Source organism: Martes martes, assembly GCF_963455335.1.
Source record: "Martes martes genome assembly, chromosome: 4".
Taxonomy (NCBI): Eukaryota; Metazoa; Chordata; class Mammalia; order Carnivora; family Mustelidae; genus Martes; species Martes martes.
This window is the reverse complement of record NC_137891.1, coordinates 47003195-47018833: the sequence shown is the minus strand read 5'-3', so window position 1 is coordinate 47018833 and position 15639 is coordinate 47003195. Positions and strand designations below refer to the sequence as shown.

The 15639-nt window shown below is 34.6% G+C and overlaps 1 protein-coding gene across 1 annotated transcript in view; it reads right to left on the bottom strand.

Moving 5' to 3' along the window:
- MMP16 (matrix metallopeptidase 16) overlaps positions 1-15639 on the bottom strand; it is a gene marked incomplete at both ends in the record, with an annotated part of 282739 nt that overhangs the window by 118446 nt on the left and 148654 nt on the right. The window contains one exon of the mRNA XM_080800746.1: positions 9731-9853. Coding sequence (XP_080656872.1) covers positions 9731-9853 — 123 coding nt within the window. The remainder of the gene's footprint in view (positions 1-9730; positions 9854-15639) is intronic.

The window sequence follows — 15639 nt, the reverse complement described above, 5'->3', positions numbered from 1 at the left end:
GCAGCCCACACACACTTGGCCAGTTCAAAGAATGGGAGTGCTCAGTGAATTGCTGTAAAACGAACACTCAGGACAGTGGTTTGAGATTAAAGACAACAGGCAGGAAGTTAAGTTATATTCTGTGAAAGGAAACCACTGGCGAGTTTTAAGCAGAAAAGTATCCTGGTATTATTCTATACAAAGATCACTATTTCTGATGAAAAATGATTAAGGAGACAAGCATGGAAGCAATGAAACATTTTGGATGTTCATGCAAGAGAAGACAGAGACATGTCCCAGAGTGGTAGGCATGGAGACATGAAGAATTAGACATTTCAGTGTGTGTTCTGAGGGTATTATTAATGGGAATTGGTATTTATTCAATGTGTAATGAATTAGTTACTTTACCTTAAAATAAAAGGTAATCTTACAAAAGAAAAAAATCATTAGTATGATATGTACATAAGTACATAATGGTTCTGAGAAAAATGAAGTAACATAATAAAGAATAATAAATGTGGGGGCGCCTAGGTGTTTCAGTTGGTTAAGCGTCAGACTCTTGATTTTGGCTCAGGTCATGATCTCAGGGTCCTGTGATCAAGCCCATGTCGGGCTCTGTGCTCAGCACAGTCTTCTTGCCCCTCTCCTTCTGCTCCTCCCTCTGCTCCTCCCCCAGCTCATGTTCTCTCTCTCTCTCTCTCTCTCAAATAAATAAACGAAATCTTGAAAAAAAAAAGAAAAGAAAAAAATGTAGAGTATCATTTGGATTTGTAAATACATCATGGTGATTTTCAAAGCTATGCCCTGATTAACTTTGGTTAATCAAAGTTAATATACTTATATATTTAAGTTATATACTTTGGTTAAGTATATAAGTATACTTAACCACAGAATTTGTGATGTCATTAGTAAATAAAGACACATAATGGGTGTCTGGGTGGCACAGTCCATTAAGCTTCCAACCCTTTTCAGCTCGAGGTCATGATCTCAGGGTCCTGATCTCAGCATCGTCAGATCAAGCCCCGCCTCGGGCTCCTCGCTCAGCACAGAGTCTGCTTAAGATTTTTTCCTCCTCTCTGCTCCTCCCCACCATCTTCTTGCTCATTCACTCTCTCTCAAATAAATAAATAAATCTTTAAAAGATACATGAGTGTACTTTGATACATGAATGTACAGTCAGAGTTCTGAATGAAGTACAAATAACTAATTTGGGAATTTTTATGCCATTAAGATGTATTTTGTATTTACTAATAATTGAAATAATAAGGGGAACAGAGCTATCATATGTATAAAGAATAATAGGACTGCTATTCTTAGTAGTTCTAATACATAATGCACAAAGTTATTAATATATACTTGTAGAACAAAAAATGTTATAAAATGAATAAAATGAAGTTTGTTTCAAAAATTTAATAGAACTAATTTTAAAATGTTTTCACTTTGCTTTTCTGTAAACAGAATAGTTAGAGTGAACATATTTTTCATTCTAATAAGACAATTGATTTCATTTTTTGAAGACTTTATCAGGTTTTTTTCATTATACCATCCCACCGATTCTTTTTTAAACTTCCATGTTGCTAAATTTTGGAACTTTTACCTAAAAAAATTAACAAATGTTAATTTGTCTTATACAATCCTACATAATAATCCACGCCTTATACAATCCTACATAATAAAGCTGATCAAGTGGAAATTTTTTGACCTTTTTATTCATCAGAGCTATTAGTAGTGAGGGCAAGGTATGTTAAGTTATGTCAAGTTACTTATAAGGTAACTGTGTAAAGTCAGGATTCCCTAGCTTCAGCTGCACTGAATCCATACCAATTCATTTAATAACAATTCTACATACTAATCATGTAGTATTTCCCCTTTAACTTTTTCAGAGAGTAATAAATCTTTCCCAAAGTTAGAGCATTATTTTATCTCTAATATGAAAGTAAAAAAAAACCCTAAATATTTCAATGTTTGTATTGTATATTAAAAGTTAAAAGAAGCTTGTACTCTGCCTTATAATTCTCAGTAGAAACATACACATCTCAATAAGTGAGATGTTAAGTTTACTATGCTCCTTCTAGGATAATTTTTAAAAGTGTAAGAATCTGACATTCAGAGAAACAGTAAATTTTGAAGGAATGAGACCTTTACTAACAAAACTCTACTGAAATATGTATGTGTTTTCTTTATTGATGACACTGGAGGAATTACTTTGCTTCATTAGTTCTGTAAAACAGAAGAACGTAAAATGTAAAATATCACACATTTGTTCATTTGGACAGATGTTATAGGAAATGTGAAACAAGGCCATTGCAATACGTTTTGTCCTTTCAAATGAAGTAAACTCTAATTAGTTACCCAATGACATAGTAAATATTACCCTGTGCCTAATATTACTGTGGAAAGTCAGGATTCTCTAGTTTCTACATCACTGGATCTATAGCAATTTATTTAATAACAACTCTATATATTAACAATGATTATTTGCTTTCTGAATTTTGACAGAGTGATAAATCTTTTCCAAAGTTAGGGTAATGTTTTATCTCTAATTTTGAAGGAAGTACTAAAAAAAACTGAATACTTGAGCACCTAGTTAAGATCCAGAAGTTGTATATATACTTGTGTCAAAATTATTTTGGTATGGTCAAGGGTAAATACCCTTTAGTCAATTCAACAGACAAAAATTAGTTGTCCAAAAAAGCATACTAACATTTTATGAAAAATGACTGGCAACTAAATGGAACTTACTGTAACCGGGAAAATAGAAAATTGCTAAGAGTATAATAGAGTAAAAATAATAAGCTATATAGATATTTTCAGATCCATATCCAGAATATATTATAATATTCTATCAATAGAGAACTAAATAGACTAATATATTTTCATTCATACTATGTTTGTATGGCTTCACTTTTCTTTTTTGTACAAGACATGGTTGGAAAATAGAGATTGAATATGGAGTTTCTTTCTCTAGAAAAGCTTACATTAAATATTTTGCGATTTCACAAGATGCTAGTTTTCCAGGTAAGGCAGACTAAAGTACATACTATGTTGGGTTTTATTTTTATTTTTTAAGATTTTTATTTATTTATTTGTCAGAGAGAGAGAGCGAGCACAAGCAGGGAGAGCAGCAGAGGGAGAAGCAGGCTCCCAGTTGAGTAAGGAGCCCAAGGAGGGACTGGATCCCAAGATCTCGGGATCATGACCTGAGCCGAAGGCAGACGTTTAACCCACTGAGCCACCCAGGTATCCCAACTCTGCATATATTATTAAAGTAAAATAATAACTTCTGGTGTGTATCCTCAGAGTCACAAACATTCACAAAAATTCACAAACATTCACAAATATTCACTAAAAATCAAGATTAGCTAAAGGAGAGTTTACTAGGAAAATCTATCAGTTAATATAATATAACATACTATTATCACATTAATTAATACAATGAATACTTGTTAATAAAACTCAATTTAAAAAACAGATGCATCTGGCACTTTAAATGCATATGCGATGAGACACTTACTACATAAAAGACAATTTGGAATTTAGATTTTATAAAGAAAAAAAATTTAGCTAAGCTTATTTTATATAATACTTAATAAATGGGGAATAAAGATATATTTGCTAAAAATGAGCTTACTCATTACATTCTTATTATTGTTTTGAATAAAGCTTAACCAGAGCCTACAAAGAATTCATTAACTTATTCAAAAGCTATTTAATTAGGGCATAATACACAGCAGCACTCTACTAGGTTTTAGGGAACATAAAATGTATATGGTCTCTGATGTAATGAAGTTCCTGTAAGGTCCTGAAGTAACATACAATGTGTTATTTTTAAATTATTTTATTTATTTATATGACAGAGAGAGAGAGAGAGAGAACAGAAGTGGGGGGAGCAGGAGAGGGAGAAGCAGACTCCCCATGGAGCAAGGAGAGCTGGATACAGGGCTCGATCCCAGGACCCCGGAGTCATGACCAGAACCGAAGGGAGCCGCTTAACTGACTGAACCACCCAGGCACCTCACAATATACTATTTTGTAATTATTCACTTAAACACACCTGTCTCTCACATTCGACTATATTTCCTATGAGAGTGGGGACCTTGCTTAACTCATCTATTTCCAGTGCTGTCACATAATGCTGTTCAATTACCATTTATTGAATGTACAACATCTAATTACCCAAGAAGCAAAATTTGCCAAAAGAAAAATTGATCATAAAGATTCAATTTAGAGGGCGCCTGGGTGGCTCAGATGGTTATGCATCTGCCTTTAGCTCAGGTCATGATCTTCAGTTCCTGGGATGAGCCCCACACTGGGGTCGCAGCTCAGTAGGGAGTCTGCTTCTCCCTCTCTCTTTGCCTATCACCCTGCTTGTGCTTTCTCTCTCTCTCTCTCTCTCTCTCAAATGAATAAACAAAATCTTAAAAAAAAAAAAAAAAAGATTCAATTAAGAGACGAATGGCTACCAATACTTATACTATAACTATTACCAGCATGTAAATTATGTATCAGCCAGTGTTATATACACTCCTAACAGTACTTAAATGATTCTTCTGGTACAACCTCAGAAGTTCCCATTTCCAGGCATCAAGTACTGAGGTCATTAAAGTGGAAGGCATCGCAGCCTAGACATTCCCTCCAAATGGAGTCATTATAAAATGTTCCTTCCAATTCCACCTTTTAAAGATAGGAAGAGATTTTAAAATTATATAATCTAACTTTCCAACCATTCCACAAATGGTCCCTAATTTCCTTGACAAGTGAATAAATTGCTTGGTTTATATGCTTCCAACAATGAAGACTTATAGGATGAATAATTTAATTTTCCAATAGCTCAAAATATTAGGTTCTTCTGAAAGCCTTTAAGTATTTGAACATTACTGGAAATTTCTCCTTTAAATATTTTTTCCATCATGTTGAGAATCCTTGGCTCTAATCTTGAGCCCTTTCTCATGCAGACTGTTTGTAAGATCTCTTAGCATTTTGATTTCTTTTAGAGGTGCACTTTAATTTGCCAAGAAGCAGCTGGAAATGTGGTAGACCAAAGTGAAAAGGATACATCAGGTAAAGCTTGGCCAACAAAGCAAAGAGAAAACTTGGCAGTCTCACTACTTTGGACACTTTGCTTTCTATCAGTCTGATCTGTTCATCTGAGTTCTTTTTGAACCACACTATACTGTTGGCTCATAATGAGTTGCCAACAAATAAAACCTAGATTCGACCACTCCCACTTCAACTCCTGGCTTCATTCTGTAATGGCACATTTCTGTTATCCTTTTAAAGTAATTTTTTTTAGCCAAATTGTAATATTTTGCATTAGTTTTTCTAAATACAGTAATAAAAGTGGCAGCACATGCTTATACAGTACTTATTTTACACAGGGCAAGTTCTTAACATGTTACCTACACTAACTTTAAAATTTAATATCCTTAGCTCTCACCCTCAACTTTCTATAATTCTATTAGAATACACTCATCAATTTCTGTTAATTGCCTTGTAAGTTAAAACAAGATGATAGTTCGCTATTTACTAAGTACTATGTTTCAAGCACTGTGCTGAGGTATTTTTGTTGGTTTGTTTTTTGGGCGTTCTTGCCACCATGACCTGACCGAATTATCGCCTAAGCTTCATCAGGTAGCTAGTGTTACAAACTCACTTTGCACACAGGGAAAATGAGACTTAGAAGATTAAATAACTTGATCCTTGTCTTACAGGTGGCAAGTATCAGAGCCAGGATTCAAATCCAGATCTTTCTCACTCCAAAACAGGACTCTTAACCACATGATGTGTTTATCAATAAGCTGGAAGTTTATTGTTTAAGTATTCAAGACTGGCTGAGACAATTGTCAGTATAGCAACACAGCTTCAATGGAATTAGGATTAGTTCTGAACATAATGGCTCTTAACAGTTCCTTCCTTCCTTCCTTCCTTTCTTAAACGAATGCTGTAGTCAGGGGGTGCCTGGGTGGCTCAGTTGTTTAAGTGTCTGCCTTTGGCTCAGGTCATGATCCCAGGGTCCTGGGATCAAGCCCTGAATCAGGGTCTCTGCTCAGCAGGAAGCCGGCTTCTCCCTCTCCCACTCCTCTTGCTTGTGTTCCCTCTCTTGTGTCTCCCTCTGTCAAATAAATAAATAAAATCTAAAATAAAATAAGTAAAATAAAATAAATACATTACAATACAATATAATAAATAAAATAAAATAAATACAAGACAAGACAAGACCATAAAATAAAATAAAATAAATGAATGGTATAGTCAGTACCTAAGTATGTAGAGACACTAAACAGGGGACACTGTTAAGTCAGGAAATAAGGCCAGGAAAAGGACACTATCTGAAATGAAAACAATAAATATCAACATGCAGAGTTGTGTGCTTGTCCTTTTAAAATTGATATACATATTAATCTAATTAATATGTACTAATTTTTATATGTAAGAATATAATTTATATGTAAGAATTCTAATTTCATTGTTTCCTATATGGACAGCCAATTATTACAAAAGAACTTATTAAGTAAAAGAGCCCTTCCTTTCTCCAATGATATATAAGGTTTTCTCTGGCATAAATAAATTGAAGCCCCAACCCCCACTGTAACTATATTTGGAAAGAGAGCCTTTAAGGAAAGTAAATAAAGTTAAATGAAGGCATAAGGGTGGGGTCCTAATTTGGTATGACTGACGTTCTTATGAGAAAAAAAAATTCCCAGCAGAAATCTTTCTTTCCACATATGTACAGAGAAAAGATGAGAGGTGGACACAATGAGAAGATAGCCATCTATAAACCAGAAGGAGAAATCTCATCAAAACCAAAACCTTGACAGCAGGTCTTCTAGCCTCTGGAACTTGGAAAATTAAATTTCTGTTGTTTAAGTTACCCGGGCTGTGATATTTTGTGACGGCAGACTGAGCAGACTAATACAGATTTAATGGACCAACTCCTTTGAAAAATACAATCTATAAAACTTACACAGAAAGAAACAGATAATCTGAACAGGACTACATCTATTAAATAGATTTCATTAAAAATTAATAATTGTCAAAGAAAAAAGAACCAGGCCCAAATAGTTGCAATGGGCTTACTAAATACTTCAGTTAGAAATCATACCAATTCTCTACAGTCTCTTCCAGAAAACTGAAATAAAGAGAAACTTTCTAACCCATTCCATGAGGCTGGCATTACTCTCCTATCTAATCCAGATAAAGACTTTAAAAGAAAGAAAAAACCACATATCAATATCACTCATTAACATGCATATAAAAATCCTCAACAAAAAATCAGCAAATCAAATCCAACAATGTATAAAAATATTCACCATGACAAAGTAGCATTTACCCTAGGCATGAGATGCTGGTTCAATGGAAAATGAATTAATGTAATCCATCACATTAAAAGGCTAAAGAAGAAAAATCATATGATCATATGAATAGGTGCAGAAAAAGCATTTCACAAAATTCAACACTTACTTATAATAAAAACTTTCCTCAACTTGATAAACATCTAGAAAGAAGCCTACAGCTTACATCATAGTTAATGGCGAGGCACTAGATGCTTTTCTCCTAAAGACTGGGAAAAAGGCAATGATGTTTGCCTTCAACAGCTCTCCCTTATGTAATAAGAGATGAAAAAAGAAAAGAAAAGCAAAAGAAGAGAAAAGAAAAGGAAAAAGATACACACATTGGGAAGGAAAAAGAAAAACAAAACTCCTTTTTTTCAGGTGATAGGATATGAAGTTGATGCAGAAGAAAAACTAAATGACCTTGGGTTTGGAAATGATTTTTTTTTTTTATACAATACCAAAAGCACAATAAAGGAAGATGATAATTGACAAGTTGGACTTTATTAAAATTAAAATTTCCGCTCTGCCGAAGACACTGTAAAAGAAAGAGAAGACATCCACAGACTAGGAGAACTATGAGCCCTATTGTCATTATGGACTTTAGTTAGAAATAATATAGCAACAGTGGCTCAGCAATTTTAACAAATGGATCACACTAATGCAAGATCTTAATAGGAGAAACTATGAGTGTGTGTATATGGTGGGGGGGTTAGTATATAAGAACTCCTTGTATTATCTGCTCAGCTTTTCTGTAAACCTAAAATTGTATTACCTAAAACATAAATGTTTTACTTTTTTAAAAGTTGGCCATATTCTTTGATTATTTCTGAAAATTATCTAGAGTTGATTCTGTGTTTTCTATACAGAAAGTGGTATAAACTTACTAATGATAGTTTTATTTCTTTACGAGTCCTTATATCTTTTATTTCCTTACAACTATAAGTGGCTCTGCAATGTTGTTGAGCAGACTTAGAGGTAGCAGATATTTTGTTGTTGCTCCTGAAGGCGTATTTCTAACACGTCACATTTCCTACATGGGCTTGGCTTAAGACTACTTCCTCTTTGATTTCTCTTACCTGCAGAAGTAACTGAAATGTGTTGCTCCTAGAATAAAAATTCTAGGAGCATGCTATCTGGGAGGACTGGCATAAGAATATAAAATAACACTGAAAAGTGTTCTCAAAATAACTAAAATAAGTTCCAATGGCACAAACCAGATATATTGGTAGAAAACCTATATATTGAGTTTTAAATTTTATCCTTCAGCATATGTGAATGATTATTTATACAAAGAATGAGAATAATAAATGTCTTTTATTCATGTACTCCTGACATCCTAGCCTTCCCCTGAGGTGTCTTGCCTCTTCCCTTGCCATTTGGTCTAACACACGCTTTCTCTTTCTGTGGGTCTTGGCTGAAAGGCCATTTCTTTAGGAAGCCCTTCTCTGGCTTTCTAGAGTGGGTTGGATGGCTCTGTTTTACCTTTCTCTTGCATCCTGTTCCTTCCTTTTCGTAACGGGCATCACATTTATATGATTGTTCAACTTAACCACATGACTGTAAATTCCAAGAGGACAAATGGAGTCTCCATATTTTATTTCTTTCTATATCCCCAGTGCCTAGAACTGTTTTTGTTCAAACTGAGACTCAATACACAGTTGTTCAATGAATTAATGAATAAATAGGAACATCTCCTTTAGCAGCAACTGTCCCTCCAGGTTGGAAGACACTGACGTCCCTTCGGCGTCCTTCGTGGAAGACAAAATAAGAAATAACGATCCGTCTGCATTGTTGCCAAAAAGATAGAAAGTAAAATGACTGAACTGATACTAAAACTTAATTAATAGATTCAAAGACATTTTGTTTAGATGACAATTATTTATAAACTTATTATTTGATTACTTTTAGATTATGAATCCTTACTAAAGAACCTAATGGGGTACCTGGGTGGCTCAGTTGGCTAAGCGTCTGCCCTTGGCTCAGGTCACAATCCTGGGGTCCTGGGATCGTGTCCCACATCGGACTCCCTGATCAGCCTGCCTCTCCCTCTGCCCCACCCCCTGCATGTGCTCTCTCTCTCTCAGACTCTCTTTTTTTCAAATAAATAAATAAAAGCTTAAAAAGAACGTAATGTGCTATAATACTCATCTCAGAGTTCCTCAGGATTTCATATTCTTTCAAGAATATTAAAAGATATAGTTTACAGATCGACCAAGTATTTAAGAAATATTTGCAAGGCCTCCAAATGGGCAATTTATTCTCTTCTCAAGGGCAGTTCTCAGTTCCCTACGTTAACATTATATTCTATAACTTCATGTTACCATGTAGTCAATGTGCACAAGATGTCAAACAAAATGTCAAAATAAATAGTGGTGAAAAAAATGGAGAGAACAGTAATACATCATTAGTTCTTATACCTGTAAGTGATGTGTTTGTGCTGCCACTTCTGTCCTGTTAATGCATATCGCTTTCGACGAACATTAAATTTGGAGCTACCTCTTGTCTGGTCAGGTACACCACATCGAGGCTTCTTCATCCAGCTGCAAAAAGCAGTATTTTCCAGTTATTTACCAACAACCCTAATCATGAATTTCAAAAGGAAATCAATGGAGAAGTTAATCTATGGCAGTGAAAATGAAAATGGGAAAACATAAAGAAGAAAGTTATCAGTTTTCTTGCAATTTGAATCTAAGTAGAAAGCAGATTTTGTCCCCAAATGATCAAGAATCACTGGTTTGGAACTCAGCTCTTTCAGATATTTTTTCTTTCTCTAATTCGTTTTGAGCTTACTGTAGAATGAGGTCCTCTTAATCTTCCAACTAGAATCTGTTTTTAATAAGATTTGAGACCTTGGGCAAGTCACTAAGTCCTAGTCTCATTCATAAAATGAGACTTTTAAAAATAAAGTTTCACTAAGGACTTTTCCAGGTTTAACACTGAACAATTTTAAAAATATATTACATGGCCTTATATTTCAGGATTTGAGAGGGTATATTCTATTCTCTCTTCTAGCTTACACAGAAATAAATTATTCAAATAACATTTGCCTTTCTCCATTTTTTTCTTCTTTTCACTTTGATCACTACCTCAATTTACAAGTAACAACCATTTGTTAAATCAGTAACTAATAACCAAATTCAATGTTTAATTTTTTTTCTGCATATGAGGTGTTAGCATCACACAAACAAGGTTTAACATAAGTATATTAGGAAAATGACATGCTGTTTTTTGATTTATTGATTTTTAATACTTATATAAATACAGTCATGGAACTTCTTTTATACAGTCTCATTGGTCAAATATAATATTTTCTATGTAGTCTTGCTTCTTATCTAAGAAGAAAGATTTTCATGATTTTGAGTAGTGTTTCTTTGGTGACTCATAAAATGGCTTTACCATTCATTAGCACATTTAATTTAACAATTACAAAGCTAGTGCAAAATCTTCATGGTGCTACATTCCTCAGAAAGTAGAAATGAGAAAAGAATCAATTTTTGCTGTATTTCATCAAATACTTCATAATTTCTATACTCTTTAAATGGACAATAATTGACTATAGAGATGACTATCTAAAGATATCCATTTTGTGAAAATGAAAGAAATAATTTCCATTACATGGATAAATCAGCTAATTAGCTCTAATAAACAAAAATAACTTGAGACAACAATGAAATCACGACTTTTGCTTTTTAAGAAAGATGACACTTTTACCATAAGTATTGAAAAATGTCTCTCCTTTTTTATTCTGCCTCTACAGACACTGTAGAAAATTGTGGTTACCAGACTTAACAAATTCCATTCTAGTTTATAATGCATTGTGGAGTTACTTCAGAAAATCGCTTTCCCTTTATTAAAGTCTCCCAACTCCTAGGAGGCTATATGGTCCTATGGAATTGAATTCTGTAGAGTTGAGAATGGAGATCTCCTATTTTTAATTAATATTTCAAGGGCATTCCTTAACCACTTCATTTGAGAGACATTTCACTAGACTGTAAACACTTAAGGGTTGGGGATCTATACACTCCTACTACCTTGTACAACCCCTGGAATATAAGAGATATTCAATGAATAAGTGGATAGGGACACTTTGTATTTTTAAATGCAAAATCATTAATTTTTATTACATATTATAAGATATAGATACAGATTAAACTAGCAAATATTATGCATTGAAGGGGTTATTATGATTTAAGTGGCTTTTACACATGTGTATTCATTAATTATATTCTCAGTAAAAATTGTAATATTCCTAAGGCAGGTTTTTATGCTTATTTATCTCACCAAAAGCACTAAGAGAATAAATAATATATAGTTATTAAATATGAACAAATTTACTAAATGTGAGAAGTGATTATACGTACATTTTGCTAAGAAAAATATTTAAGTTAGCACTCTGGGAAAAGAAATAATTTTGAAATGGATAATGGGATGAAATTTGGCAAAACAGAATTACCTACTATCAGGATAAAATGTATTGCCAATGAGGACATATTCTCTAAAATTACTTTAATAATCAATAAAATTGAAAAAGGAAGGTAAAAATTGAAAAGAAAATTAAGTTTATTAATATAAATTTCCATTTTAAACCATGCATATGTTGGATCTAGTAAAAATTTTTTCAGTGAAGCATTGTATGTTCCAAAGAATGGGGTTTTTATGGATGAGTATTAGATTCTTGTGCTGAAAGATATCTCTGCCGAATTCTTTATGTATTTCCTAGGCTTTTACCCATTAAATATATATATATATTTTTTCTTATGTTCCAACTTCTTCATTTATTTACTCATTCAGTCCTTATTCATTCATCCTGTAATATTTTTCGGCTTTTATAACATGCTAAGAGATGTAAAGAAAAAGTGTGACTAAAAAGATAAAGAAGGCAAGAAGCCCTTGTTGAGTTCAGTCTATAGGCAAGACAAGCATGATTAAAAAAACATTACTATACAATGGCTTAAGTGCTATCATATCTCTGTCAAGATACCCTGTCATTATTTCTAATTTTACATGTAATAAAAAATTATGATTTCCTTACCCAGGTTTGTACCAATTCCTCTGATGCTTTATTTCAGCCAGAAGTTTTAACACCCGGGTGACATTTCCACTGCTCTCTCCTCACATCTAATCTATCAGAACGTAGTCTCTTGCTTCCAAAATTTTTCTTCCCTCTCTCACTAATGCCGTCCTTCTCATTCCTAAAGATAAATCTTCCCAGAGCACAGATGTGTTCTCTATATGTTCTGGGTAGGAAAACGCTTATATAGAAAGAATCTGATTCAGGCTTACTTAGGGAGGATTCCCCACCCCCCCAACTTTCCAAGATCCACTCAGGTTCCTACCGACCTAAACCTCTTTCTGCCTTCGTATGCAGTGACCTCTGTCTGGCATAACTTCCTCTTGTTTCACACTGAGAATCCTAAACATCCTTCATTATTCAACTCACAGAGCTACATTTACCATCCCAACACAGTATGGATTATACTATGTGTTCGGATTTGTATCTCTATCTTCTACCAGCCCAGTCAAGGCAGAGAGCCAGGAATGGGGCCCATACCCAGTGAAGTCTTTAATAACCAAATGAAGCAAATGAATTGAGTCTGCAAGTCTTTTTTGTTCATGTTGATCTCCCTTACTGCCCATGTTTCTTGAAGACTTTGTAACTCTTCCCAGGTGTGTGCCTTGAACAAATGCTTATTGCATGGACACTGTGTAGATATTTTTATGTAAAACTAAATCATAAAGCAGATGATTTAAGTGTAAGAAATAAACATAAGAACAGGAATAATCTAGTATCTATCAGTAATTTAATGCAAAGAACTCTTAATAAGGGTTGGTCGAACTGAGAATACTCTTATGTTAACTTTGCCAATATTTGCATCCAAATATTCTGGCATAGAGATATTAGTAGGTATTATTTATCAAATTATGTAAAATCCCCAAAATATGATAGAAGCACATCAAGCCACTGAATATGACACACAGTATTTGAGCTAAATTGGCCGTGGGGCCTTCTATGTGACTCTAAACATTTAAATCATTCTTTAATTTCATAAGGGGTCAGGTTCTTTCTACTACAATTTTTAAAATTCTTGGTGGATAAAAATGATGATTAGTGTTTAATGACTCATCAATGAATTGAATGTCTAATACTAAAGGTAAAGTTGGTGTATTAATATTATTCAGGTAGAGTCTGATACTGGGATTTCTTTCTAGTTATCATGCACCAAGTATTAGTTGCATTCATATATCAATCTGATAAAACCCATATATACTTGTACACAAGAGTGCAAAACTCTACATGTACAAGTAGAACTGATTGATTGTTTCACCTCAGGTTAACAACTATATCACCTGATTGAGCACTATTTTCAAGGAATGCTTTTGTGAAAGTACCATTGCTAAAACACACTTATTTTTCTGCATGTCAATACATAGCTCATATACAAGTGCTTCTTTACTGACTCATTTGCCAAGAATTTTAAGTTGACATTCCAAAGCAAACAAAGACACGGGAACGGGCACTGGGTTTGGGAGGGAGCTACAAGGAAGTCATTTTATAGTTTCAAGGTGTAAATCATGGCATTACCTCAGTTTGCATAAATGTAATACTGATATTCAATACTGACTTAATTATTTAGAACCCAGAACATTTTCAGATTAGTTGGGCACGGGGTGCCTGGGTGGCTCAATGGGTTAAGCCTCTGCCTTCAGCTCAGGTCATGATCTCAGGGTCCTGGGATGAGCCCCGCATCAGGCTCTCTGCTCAGCAGGGAGCCTGCTTCCCCCCTCTCTCTCTGCCTGCCTCTCTGCCTACTTGTGATCTCTCTCTCTCTGTGTCAAATAAATAAATAAAATCTTAAAAAAAATAGTTGGGCAGATCATTAGTAATTTCTTTAACTGAACTCAGAGAGGAAAAATATCTGAAATCAATGTTTTTGAGAGGAGTAATACTGTAAAAGTTAGGAGTAGGGATCCTAGGGCCAAACTGCTAAGGCTCCCAACCCATCTCCACCAGCTCCCCAGCCCTGGGACAGTGGTCTGGCTACTATTTCTTTCTGTTTCTCCATTTCCTCATCTAGAAAATGGAAGTGATAATATTATTGAATTAATGTGAGGATTAAAGCAGTTAAATCATGTGAAACACTTAGAACAGTGCCTGGCAAATAGCAACTGCTATGATTATTAATTTATCATAGTTATTATTATTTTACAAACATCAGGAGGCAGCTGTACGAGTAGCAGAAGCAGCAGCAGTAGCAACACACTGATAATAACACATTTTAGATCACCTTGACCTATGTGTTAACATCCCTTGTTATTCAAAACAGGGATATCCTGGTATTTTGATATTACAGATACCAACAGAGACACAATCTTCTGCTTTATGTAAATAAAGCAGCTGCAAACTTCTAAACAAATTTGCAGTAATAAAAGCCACTATATATGAGTGTTATTGGTTTCAGTAATTTTTTAATCTTTTTTATTTTTCTTTCTTTTGTTATTATGTTATGTTAGTCACCATACAGTACATCATTACTTTTTGATATAGTGTTCCATGATTCATTATTTGCATTTAACACCCAGTGCTCCATGCAATGCATGCCCTCAATAGCCATCACCCAGGGTGGGGGGACATCTGGGTGGCTCAGTAATTAAGCGTCTGCCTTCAGCTCAGGTCATGGTCCCGGGTCCTGGGAACAAGCCCCACATTGGGCTCCCTGCTCCACGGGAAGCCTGCTTTTCCCTCTTCTGCTCCCCCTGCTTATGTTCACTCTCACTGTCTCTCTCTCTGTCAAAGAAATAAAATAAAATAAATAAAATATAAAATAAATAAAATAAAATAATAAAATATCCACCACCAGGCTCATCCATCCCCTTACCCCACTCCCTTCTAAAACCCTCCGTTTTTTCCCCGGTGTCCACAGTCTCTCACAGTTCATCTCTCCCTCTGATTCCCACTCCTCTTCGTTTTCCCTTCCTTCTCCTAACGTCCTCCATGCTACTCCTTCTGTTCCACAAATAAGTGAAACCATATGATAATTGACGTTCTCTGTTTGACTCATTTCACTTAGCATAATCCCCTCCAGTTCCATCCATGTCAATGCAAAAGTTGGGTATCTAACCTTTGTGATGGCTGAGTAATATTCCATTGTGTATAAGGACCACATCTTTATCCATTGGTCTCTGGAAGGGCATCTTGGCTCCTTCCACAGTTTGGCTATTGTGGACATTGCTGCTATGAACATTAGGGTGCATATGGCCCTTCTTTTCACTTCCTCTGTATCTTTGGGGTAAATACCCAGTAGTGCAATTGCTGGATCATAGGTCA